Raw genomic sequence first — 12,019 nt, 5'->3', positions numbered from 1 at the left:
GGTGGTTTTTTTCCACAGAGCTCAAACTTGCTCCTTTCCTGTACTCTTCCATGTGGGACTTTGGGCTTTGAACAGATCAGATAAATGCCCGTCCAGAGCCACAGAGGGAAGTGTCAACGCTGTAATTCCACCTGGCTGTGTCGTGAGCCAGTTGGGTCATGTCTTTACTGAATAAATTCATTCGTGCTTTCTGGATAAGTACTAATGTAATTTCTATTACATAATGTTGTAGTTATGTATTGCCTGTTTTGCACTTCTTCAGCAAATATCAGTATAGTATTATTAAAAAATGCAAGTGATTTATGAAAGCACTTCCCACTGTTTAAAAAAAAAAAAAGCCAAACCCCAAAACCTGAATTGACTTTCCTGATTTTTCTATTACCAAGGAGCCTTTTCAAAATCAGCTTGTATAATACACAACTGGTAAAGCAAATAGTAACTGTGAAATAATGCATACTTCCTTCCTATCCCTTGCAGACACTGAAGTACATTTCAAAAACACCCTGTCGATACCAGAGTCCTGAGACTGTGAGAGAGTTCCTTGCAGCAATGAAAGGCCATAAACTAACCAAGTAAGTAGAAATGTGCCTTTGAATAAAAGTATAAACTCATGGATGTGTTGAAAAACTGATCGCTGTGTACACAGGGGATTGTGTACATGTGATAATCTGGCTGGTTTTGATTAACATATTTTAAGTATTTTCTGCCATTTATTTAAATACTCATCCAAACATCTTTTCCTTCCCTCATTAACGCCTACACAGATGAGTATTTCCTTAAGTAGGCCTGTGTTTGCCAATGTATTTCTCAAACAGATTCTTGTCAGTATTTTGGGTTTTAGCATAGTTTCACATGATCCAAGCACAAAGTAGAGTTCATCAAATATTTGCTGAGGAAGAAGTTGTAAGTTACAAATGGGTTTTGAACACAGTAAGAGAACTGAAAATAAAAAAAAACCCAACCTTGGTTTATGATCAGTTTATTTTTATAAAGTTCCTTAAGCAAAAGTGCATTCATTCCTAAGAGGTGAAAAAAGGTGGCTTTATTGCAGGGATGTAATAAATAAAATAAAAATAGATGTGTGGGAAAGAATGTTATTCTGAAGTTAAGTTTTATGTGGATCTGTGAACCCCAGCTGCTACAGACCATCTCTCAGGGTTAAGCTCTCTAACTGGCGTTTAGCACACTAAGAGGTTCAACTTCTCTTTTTATGCTGTTTGTCCACTGATATTTATGTCCATTAGGATTTCTGAGAGGTACATTTCAGTTGCCTAAATACTGTGTCAATCAATCTTCACCCCCACACACTTTCTGCTTCTGTCTCTCCCTCCCTCCCTCCCATAGTTTTTAGTAAAGCTGAACATGCAGTTCATTCTTCTTATTTTGTGAAGTCCAGCATAGGAATTAAAAGATTTCCTTCACAGTTACAAGAAGACTCAAAGGGGCACTTTCCCTCTTTGGCAGCGGTGCGAATGCCTCTTTGCAGTGCTTGAAACCCATAATCCTCTTGAACCTCTCTGCGGAGTGTGAGCAAAGCCTCTTGTAAATATAGTCAGCCCCAAAAGAAATTTAATCAGTTGGCTGCTTGCTTGGATAGCTCTAATCAGTCATCTGATTTTTAAAGCAGAAAGAGAAAAGATTTACTTGCTTCTAAATGGCTCTTCCTCCACCACAAAGGAGTAGTTTATGCTGTATAGACACTGAGTGCATTTTTCTTCTGTGCTGGAAGGATTCCCAAGGAGTTTGTGCTCTGGGAAGGAGGCCCTTGCTAATAATTTGGTTGTGTCACAGAAAGAAATGCAAAGTGAGAGCATCTGGAGGGTGCAGTGCTACGAGGCAACTTTTTACCCTGTCCAAAGCATAGCAAGTTGAGTAGAAAGCAGATTGTCAGCTATTTCATTGACTTTCAGTGTCCCCTCCCTACAATTCTGCTCACAAGACACAGGGATGCTAGTACTTGGAAGCTTTGTCACTGGTATTGCAGCTTTGCTTGTAGTGCTTTCTTTTGTAGAACTAAAGCTGCCAGGTCGGTGTGTCAGTGTTTAGTTCTCCCATCGCTCATTTTATGTAGCAGGATACTAATTTCTGCAGAGGGCAAAGGTGTCTTAATTATTTTCTGCCATGGAGGTATTGAAGCATGGAGAAAATACTCTGTTTACAGTAAAGAGTTGATAGTATGCAAATGAAAGAGGTATCTTAAAATGGGCAGCAAAATATTTCTTGAGTCAGTAGTGAGAATCCTTCATTTGTGGTAATGTCAAACAGTCATCTTCTTTGAAGTGAAATAAGCTTGTTTGGTCTGTACAGGGCAGCAGTTTAGGAAGGCACCAAAAGAATGCTGGATCACAGCAGAAAGCCAGTGGGGGTTAAAAAAGCAAAATAAGTTCTTTTTTTATTATTATTTTAAAGCTTATTTCTAAACTTGTTTCTGGTAGAATCTGACCAGGACCAGGTTTGACCAGGTTAACCCTTGCAAAAAGGTCTGTTACCATGTTGACTGCATCTGTTCCTCCATATGGGATCTCCAAGTGAGAAGTACTGAATCCCAACTGAAGTTGGGTCATAACAGAAAATTTTAGGTATAGAATCCCTCCATCTGCCATAGTGCCCAGCTGTTTTGTAGATCTACCCAAATATTCGCCTTCCCCCACCTGCCTGTTCTGTGACCTTCAATACAGCGCTGCTGCAAAGGCAGAAACAGTTACAAGGTTTAAATGAGCTTTTTGATGATTTTATGTTTTTAGGGATGCTAGGAGGTGCCTTTGGTTTTAGGTATCATCCTCTCTGGCCTTTTTGTCTGAATCAGTCTGTAGGATAAGCGGGAGAATTATTCCCAAGTCATTTCTTTCTGCGTAATGGCAGAAGGATGAAAGCGAGCAGCCAACCACTAGTTTAGGTTACAAATTTACTGCATTTATAGATTATCAGAGCTCAGATTGGGCTGTCATACTTTAGTTTCTTGAACATCCTCCACAACTTGTACTTTGTTAATATCTTTGTCATCTAGTAAAGAACTTGCCAGCTCTGCATTTGCCACGTACTTTACAAAATAAGAAACAGAATTGTTTAGTGTGATCCTGGCACATCTTCTTTTTTCTAATCTTTTCCATTCAGACACTTCAGCTAGAAGTATCGGAGCCCATCTGGCAGCCTCTTCTCCCCAAAACACAGAAAGCATATGGTGTGCAATCACTATATAATGCACTTTATGTTAAACCGCTTAAAATAGTAATAGGTCTAAGGAAATTTTGAACTACCCTTTGGTTCGTAACCAAGACCATTTCAACACTGCTCTGTTGTTAGATGAAAAACTAAAGGCTTTAATCATTTCCATTCTGTGGGATGGAGGTGGTATTTGTATAAAAGACTTCACTCGAGATTTCGTTCCAGTTATCTGGTAGAGAGCTTTCTGCCCCTGTGAGAGGAAAGAACCTGCAATGTTTGCTCTCCTGGACCTTGCTTTCATGATCTCGCTGTAATGACCTTTCCTCCCACGAAGAGTAATGATCTTGAGTCTCTTTGCTACTGGGTAAGGCATTCAAAGATGTGCTCTCTCCCTTAATCTCTTAACTGGTCATACGCTGCTGGTAATGGTTTTCTGAAGGTAGCTGATTTCATTTAAGATATACGTTAGTTGGTGTCTGACCTCAGTGGGGGCAAAGCAGCATTTTCTGTTTTCTCATTGCAAGAGGAATAGTGAATCTGGTTAGAAGGCACAACAAGTCAGAAACACCTCATCAGCTTAAACCGCTTCCTCTGCCGTTTAAATTCCTTGTTACGTCTCTGCTTCTAATCAAGGAGGAAACAATTAAGGAGTGAGTTTGTGCTGTCAGTTAGGCTCAGCAACTTCTATTCTAATACAAGGACTTCAGGGCTCTAAATATGAGGAGGATTTGCAGCTTTATCTAAAATCCTGATGGATGAGCTTTCCCCGCTTAGTGTGTCATTGCAGCACTCAAGCACTAGGTTGTGCCAGTGCATCTGAGAATTTCCAGGCAGCGAAGAAAGACCAGACACCATCCAGGGAAGCACCAAGAATTGAGGAACATTTGTTTCAAGAACAGAGCTTTTCATCAAGTGAATTCTCATTTTTCCTGCCTTCCTTCTGCAAACCTGCAATACTAGCTGTGCAAAATGAACTGCTCGTCAGGCTTTCTGTGATATCCTGACACTCTGTCACTCCAGTTACAGAGCTGACAGTGTTGTGCTGGCAAATGGTGCAGTTCCTGTAAAATCACCTCAAGCCTCTTCTTTCTGTAACCGCTCATATTTGCTACTCAAAATACCAGGTTAACAGACCAGCATCTCTCTTCTGCTGGCAGCCAGCCATTTTGCGATTAGTGTTACAGGCAGAAAAATATACTTTCTCCTGAAAGGCAAATTTTAAAAATCAATACTAACATGTACAAACAGCTTAAACCTTTCAGAGTCGTTTCAGATAGCTGCCTTGCTAAATGGAGCAAATTCAAAGACATCTAAATATATAAATTCAAAGACATCTAAATATATATTTCACTGATGTAGTCAGGAAAGTATGGTAAAGCACAGTTTTCTCCTTGTCATCAGTTATTTTGGTAAAATTGAAACTGCAGAACTGAGATTTTTTTTTTTTTTTTTTTTAAAAAAAAGGCTCTGAACTGACATCATAGTGAATTTTATTATTACCTTGTTGAGGCCTCAAGCTTTGGCTAACACCACAGTACAGTAAGCCATGTGGTACTTGGAAATCCAGTTTGCCACTAGCAGCTAATTTTCCAGTTTTAGTCCCTGGAATGGCTTCATATTTTCTAAGGTAGTGTGGATGGCATTGCATGGAAAGAACATTTATTAAGCTTGCACTCTGTAATTGTGGTTAAATGAAAATTGGCTCTACTTGTACTTCTTCCTGTTACTGATAGCCTATCTTGGATCTAATTTTGGAATAATCAGATTTCCAATCACTGCGTATTATTATAATTTGAAAAAATTGGACATAAACATTGCCTTTTCCGTCTTTAAATCAACACATTCAAGGAAGTGTTGGGCTGAAAATCAGTAGTACTTTAAGAAAGTATTTTCCCTCGTTACTGCCAAAAACTACAACAAATATAAACCTCTACAGTATTGAAAGCTGAATGATTTACTTTGTAATTTTTGTCTACTCCTGAGCATTGAAAGCGAATATTCAACTCGAAAGTCAGGATGGTGCTGGTTTAACAATACCATCATTTAGTAGTCTTTAAAAAGACGATTGTGTTTCCCCCTGAATTGATGGGGAATTAACCCTTTGATCCGTGGCTCAGTGTTTTGTATTCAGACACCATTATCAGCCCTCGGATTTCATCCTGGACAGAGGTGCTGACACTGAAGGCACAGCAGTAGCCCCTGTGGAGGTTTGCACAGACCCTGCACAGGCAGGTGCTGGGACTGCACAGACCACACTCAGAAATGCTCATCCCTAAGCCAGATCCTGGGGTCTTGATTCAGCTGATATTTGACTTGAGTTGCTGTGGTTGACTCAAATACATGGGTATGCACGATGCTGTTACTTTATGCTTTTCCTAGCAACTAAAAAATATACATCCCGAGGATAAATTTGCCTCTGCACAGTCACGGATGTTTTAAGGGGGTTTTTTTATAGCTCTGTGTGCTGTATCTTGGCATGAATACTGTTCTCTTCTTACCCATGCCTATGGATCTCTTACTAGAAAAAGAAAATGTGCATGCATATATATTTCCGTGCAGTCTAGGAGTTCAGGAGCTAAAAAATGGGCAGTACCCAGACACGAGGTTATGGTTAAAATATAAATGCTGTAAATATTTGCTCACTGCTGACAGAATGTGATACATTTTGTCTTAATTTACACAACAGTATGTAACTGTTCTATTTATTTTTTTTAGAATCTGTGAATTTATTATGTGCTGTAGCAATGTGCTGTCCATCCTGGCTACCCAGATATGCAGTGTCATCTTGAGCAAATAACAGTGGTTATATTTTGGGTCTTCTAGGAGAATATAATTTTTTTTTTATTGTGAAGGATTACACTACTTGTGAAGTTTTATTGTGAAGGATTACTCCTACATCCTCACGTCCTACAATATACGCTCTCCCCTCAAATGGACACCTCAGACCCATCTTCTTCTCCCATAACTGCCCATGTTTTCTTGCAGCCTGAGCTTTATGTGTCCCTGAGTCTGCTCCACATCATTTTGCCCTCAGCTGGAGATGCTGATCTTGGCTCGGGCTGAGTCTGTGCTGCTGCTGGCTGTGGCCTGGAAGCGGGGGGCTCTGCTGGGGCTGCCAGCAGTAATTGCCATGTGGGGAGCTCTCACTGGGCAGGGCCCGAAAGAGTCTGCATAACGGGCGATTAACTCTGATTAGGGGAATCTTGCTTTTATGTGAGAAAATGGCTTTCAGCCGTCACTCATCTTTTGTATGTATTCTTCTCTTCAACAAGCAGCTTTCGTATTCCAAACCGTGTTACTAAAATCTAGGCAGTACAGGGAAAATACAGAGACTTACTTTTGGGGGGCAATTAAGCTGAAAATATTCTTTACCTTCTGTTTAGTTGAATGGGACAGTTACCCTTTTTATTTAATGAGCGTGAATGTAAACATGCATGCTGTGGAAAGTGTAAAGATGGATTCATGTGAGTTGGAAAAAGTTCTGTTTATTCTTTAGATGTAATGGAGCATGAACTAAACTCAGGCTTATCATGTCAGTGCCCATGCAAAGTGCTGCAGTCAGCACTGACACTGATGCATGTTCAGGCTTGCTGTCTTTGCCTTCCTTAAAACTTATTTTTGATGGAATTGTAGGTCTTTAGGTTCTAATATGTGTATATGCTAGGAAGAAATTCAAGGTACACAGAGGCTCTGATCCTAACAGTCAATTTTTGGTGTCAGTGTTAGAAAAAGTTGGTGCAGTGGGTGCTGAGCTCCAACTCGCCCTGCACACAGTGTTACGCTGCGTGCTGTGTGTTGAGGGCTGAAGAATCCAGTTTTCTATTTCAGCGTTGAACTTCAGAGGTATTTTGTGTTTGGTTCAAAGGGATGCCAAGAGCAGCAATCTTCTGGTTGCTCTGTTTGCTATGAGTAGGAAGGTCAGAAATTCCAGGCAGGAAGAAGAGCTGGGACCAAAATATCAAAAGGGTCCTCTGAGCTGATCTCAGATGGTGAACTTAGAGTGTGTGTCTGTGTTCTGTACAAACAGCAGGACAAACTGCTCATGGGGACCTCCTGTCTTGCACACACACCTGCTTGGTATTTCTTAAATAATCTTAGAGGCGGATATTTACTAAACGCAAGAGAAAAGATAAAATTTTACATTAACTGGCAAATAACTGTCATCTGAAAATGGGTACATTTCTCTGTGTCTTTGGATTCAATTTCTATGTATATAAAACAAATGCATTGCTTAAGTAATAATTATATAATGTTAACATGTCTAAAGATTATTATTTTTTAGTGTTAATTAGTGTTCATAATTTCTAAAGCCCTGAAACACTACACAAGCACCTTCAGATGAAATATGTCATTTATGTAGCTTTTGGTTTTTTGCACCCTGCTGCTAATTCCTTTTTGATGTTCTGAGTCATTTTTCCAGTAGGGAGCTTTGCAGATCAAAAACAAGCGTGAAATTTTTCAGATAACACATTTTAATGATTTACTTGCAAATTATCTCTCTCTCTTCTGCACATATTTTTAAAACTCAAAATATTCTGAAGTTTTGTTGGCAACAAATTTCAAAGATGTTGCTTTGAAAAATGAGAATATGAGAAAATTTATCTTCTGTGTTCTTTTGTAAAAGTCAAATAATACGTGTTATCTGGAGATGTGGTGGAGCTGTAGGCTTGGACTGGAATATGTCTTGCTGCAAAAGTGAAGAAAGACTTGTTTGAAAAGTCTCTGATCTCAGAAGTGGCGTGTGAGCGAACAGTGCAGTGAGAAATTCGTATGAATTCATTAAATGGTGAACTTAAAAATCTGTCTTTGTAAGTAGGGCTTTGGGAGGAGGGGGAAGAGTTTTACGAGTAGATATCCTTATCGCTCTCCTGTAAGAGCTGAAGATGTTTCTGTGTTAGGTGTCTGGAAACTGAGGCACAGGCACGTGCTTGGACAGGGACCATAAAGCAAATAACATTGAGAGCTGGGACCAGTGCGGCAGCTCCTGCACCTCCGTGAACTGCTCCAGGCACCAAAACCAGGCAGTTTCATTGCTGTTGAGGAAAACGCAGTAAATCTTTCATCTTTCATCTGAATTGGCCAGATTTTGGTACGCTGAAGGTGTTGTTTAATATTCTTTACCCAGCTTTGTTAGGACTTTGGCTCCTAATGGCAGTTATGTCTTTCGCTACAATTTTATGAGGGTGTGGGTTTTCTCTCATTGATTCCTTAAATGGCCTGCTCTTGATGTTAGTTCTGGTCTAAAAGATATCAGCACTTGTCTCCCGTCAATATTAAGGTTTTATTTCTGTCCTTTACATACTTATGACAATAATAAATGGCAGCAGTTATAAATACCTTCACTTTTTGACGATAAAGCAGCCAACAGTGGTGATCTCAGTTCAGTGTTAAATTCAGCCATGCTCTTAAAAGTCTCTTGTTTTAAACATCAAACTGCCAAATAGATATGATCAGCATGGGAGAACAAAGGAGGTGTATTCCCTGCTTCTCCCCAATGGAAACATAGTTGGCTTTCATCCTGGATTCTCCAAAACCAAAGCAATCTAATGATTCTGGCTAACCACGCTAATTCTGATTCCTTTGTGTCATCTGTAAAATCCCAGCATTCAGAATTGAAGACCAAACCCTCTGCTGCCAAGGGGTTGTTAACAGGAGAGGGAGGAAAAATGTGAACAGTTATTCTGCAGGAGGGAACAAAGAATGTGGTCACTACAGTGGGAATTGCCTTTAAATGCTGATTTACACCATAATTGGCACAAAATACCTTCTCCCCAGCTTCCTCCTCTATTTTTGCAGCTTGGATGCACCTTACAGTTCATGAATGCAAGGACTGAGCCTTCTCCAGGCACTGCAGAAACTCCAGGAGGAAGGAGGAGGTTTGGCCAGTCCTTTTGAGCATTATTTAGTGGAGCCTTCAGAGAACCCAGCAGCCTCGTCTGCCGTGTGCTGAATCATTTTCTCTTCCCTGTTCTTACACCTCCAAACCCCAACACCTTTAAAGCAGTCACTGCTTAATTGTTCCTTCAGCCTTACTCTTTGTAAAATGGGAGTAGTGATCCTTGCTACTATATGCAACACAAATAGATGTGGGCAAGATCAAGAAACTGAGTTGATAATTGGTGTTTCTTAGAAAACACTTTGAAACCACTGTTAAAATATTTACTTTAGGAACATATTTAGGCACCTTTTTTTGTTTGTTTTTAAGGAGTAGATTGATGGCCCTGCTTGGAAAGGCTGTTGTGCAGGTAGGAAGGTCTTCCTGTTCTTCAGCAAAAATAATCTTTTTAGCTGTGAAATCTGAAATCGATGTGAAAGCTGCCACTCTTGCTGGCATTTACCCAGGTGCCAAATGTCACTTTAATGCAAGCTTTTTCTGAAGACTGAGAAAAATCTTCTGATGTGGTTCTGTAGAAGTAGAAAAGAAGATTGAAAGGATAGGGTGGTTCCCCAAGTGTTTGAGCTGGTTTTTTAAACAGACTTTTTGAACAGTTCTGTGGTTGACTAAAATGGACTTCTTTTCTTTTTTTTTTTCTTCTTTATGAAGTCTAATTCCTTACGCCCCTCTCCAATTTTGAAATTTAGAAAGGGAAAAGAATAGGTACATTTGTAAAAGAAATGTAAATTCAAGATGTTGAATTATGGACATCTTTTAATGGTAAATGATTTCTTGGAGCTTTCTGTTGTGAATTGTTAGTATTTCACAAATGCTGCATTTTAAAATTGCAAGCTTTTCTTTTGAAGCTGGAAGTCATGATTAAAATTACTTTCCAGCATTTTGTAAAAAGGATGACTGAATGGTTCAGGGACTAGGTGAAACAATTAAAAATTTTCTTTTTGTTCAGGATTTTGGTTTTGTTACTGGCCGGCTGGATCTAAAAGCAACAGTCAGTGTGTTACCTCTTCAGAACTATTTTCTGTTCTTAAGGGCTGTGAATACACGTCACAAAACCCTCTGCTATAATGAATCCCAATGTTTGGTATCAGCAAAGCCCTGGTCTTCACTGAGCTGTGGTCTCTCATAGTCCTGTTCCCACCACTGTGACACTTGCAGTCATGGACATTTAGCTGAAGAGGGTCTGTTATATCATCCCATCTGTGATAATGCAGCATTTTTTCCTCCAGGAGACATCAGCCAGGAAAATTTTATGCTGGTGCTGCTCGTTCTGTGTGTTTGGTGGCTAAATGAAGGGCCTTACTCTCTTTGGGAGTCAGCTGCCTGCCTTCCTGAGTATGAAATTCAGTCTCTTGACACATAGATGTGTGTATGTGTGCACACCAGAGCAACGCTTTGCCTCTCCAAGGCTTCTTCTGAGAGGTCTCAACACCCCAGTCTTTGGACATGTACTGGTGCACACAGATGAATGATGAAGTACTGAAATGCCTGATGATGTTATAAATTGTTGGCTGCTGTTGGATTTCAAGGGCAGCCAGTGTCGGAGGCCACTTGAAATGAGATGGTGTCTCTGAAGTATCTCCAGATACACAGACACAGACCTGTTGGTTGTAAACGCCTCCATGGGGGATCTTGGGGCTGTGAATTACAGCATCTGTGTTCTCCTGGAAGCCACCCACAGGTCCAATAAACCAGGGGGAAGCTCCAGAATCAATTTAAATATACATTAAAGACGCCTTTTAAATAATAACAAATTCCAAGCTTTTATTCTTCAAAATCATAGTTTACTACTGTATCATAGACTGGAAGATTGTGCATGTTAATTGTCAGTTCTCACTTTAAGGCATGAATGTCTGTGGTGGAGGTGCTGCATAAAAATAGGTGGCTGCTGAAAATAGATGGCTGCTCTATGTCAAGTAATAATCTTCAAGACTTCCCCCCCCTCAAATGTATGTTCAAGTTTGTTTACTCATCGTATCTGTTATTATTACACCGTAATTGTATGTTTTTATTATAAAACTGCATTTGTTACTGTTTCATACGCCCTTATAAACATCTGTTTTATCTTTAGGGGTGTCGTATTATTGTGCTTCTCTGTTCTAAAGCACAAAGACAGGCTCAGATCGTTAGCCATGCTGCTATTATGTGGTCAATGTTAATGTTTTGGGCTTCTGAAATGAATGAAATATGCATTACTGGCATGTGACAGCTGTTTTTACTTTGGTTTTAAAATTATTTGTATTAAAGTAGAGTGTAAAAGTAATAATTTTTGGCTGCAGAGCCATTGCCTAAATGCTGTGGTTTGAATTTAATGAACGTACTTGTTTGATCACATCTTCAAAAAAAAAAAAAAAATTATTTTTAAATGTCAATGAAATTTTCTCCCTCACACCCTTTTTTTTCTATTTTAACGATCAAAGTGTTTTAATGGATATTTGTGAAATCTTGTGATTTCTTGATGAAAAAGTAGAGCTAATAGCTGTTTGGTTAAAATGAAGCCAGAAAAGCAGCGATGCTGGGTGAGCTTAATGATGGTTCTGAATGTCCCAGGGGTTTTGCCACTGGCTTCAGCTGTAGAAACACAACAGAAAGGTAGATTTGTGTGGGAACAGAGATGAAGAGACATTTTTGCCCAAAGATACTTGTGTACAAGTAGGGCCTCAGCCCATTATAGTATGTGTGAAAAATACATTGGCTTAAACTGTGTGGGATGCAGGGTGGTTTCAAGCTGTTTCATTATTTTTTTAAACTTTGCATTTGCAATGGGCTAAAAGAACAAACAAGTTAATGCCATCTGGCTAATGGATTGTAACTTCTTAGGTATGATAATTGTTCTTGTGGTTGTGTGTTCATAGCAAAAGACTCTGTGATCTTTGACAAGTTGTTTGGTGTTTCTGTATGGCATTTAACAAAGCAACAGTGCATGTTAATTAATGCTTGTACCTTAACGATCTAAGGTCC

The 12,019-nt window shown here is 39.5% G+C and overlaps 1 protein-coding gene across 4 annotated transcripts in view; it reads left to right on the top strand.

Annotated features, from left to right (window-relative positions):
• Positions 1–12,019, top strand: part of CRCP (CGRP receptor component) — a 40,033-nt gene that overhangs the window by 18,098 nt on the left and 9,916 nt on the right. For all 4 annotated transcript variants that reach the window (XM_014953106.1, XM_014953105.1, XM_014953107.1 and 1 more), the window contains one exon: positions 478–572. In XM_014953106.1, the coding sequence (XP_014808592.1) occupies positions 478–572 (95 nt within the window). The remainder of the gene's footprint in view (positions 1–477; positions 573–12,019) is intronic.

The sequence above is a fragment of the Calidris pugnax genome, unplaced genomic scaffold (assembly GCF_001431845.1).
Source record: "Calidris pugnax isolate Ruff unplaced genomic scaffold, ASM143184v1 scaffold133, whole genome shotgun sequence".
Lineage (NCBI taxonomy): Eukaryota > Metazoa > Chordata > Aves > Charadriiformes > Scolopacidae > Calidris > Calidris pugnax.
Note: the sequence above shows the minus strand (reverse complement) of the source record. Positions and strands in the feature narration are given on the sequence as shown.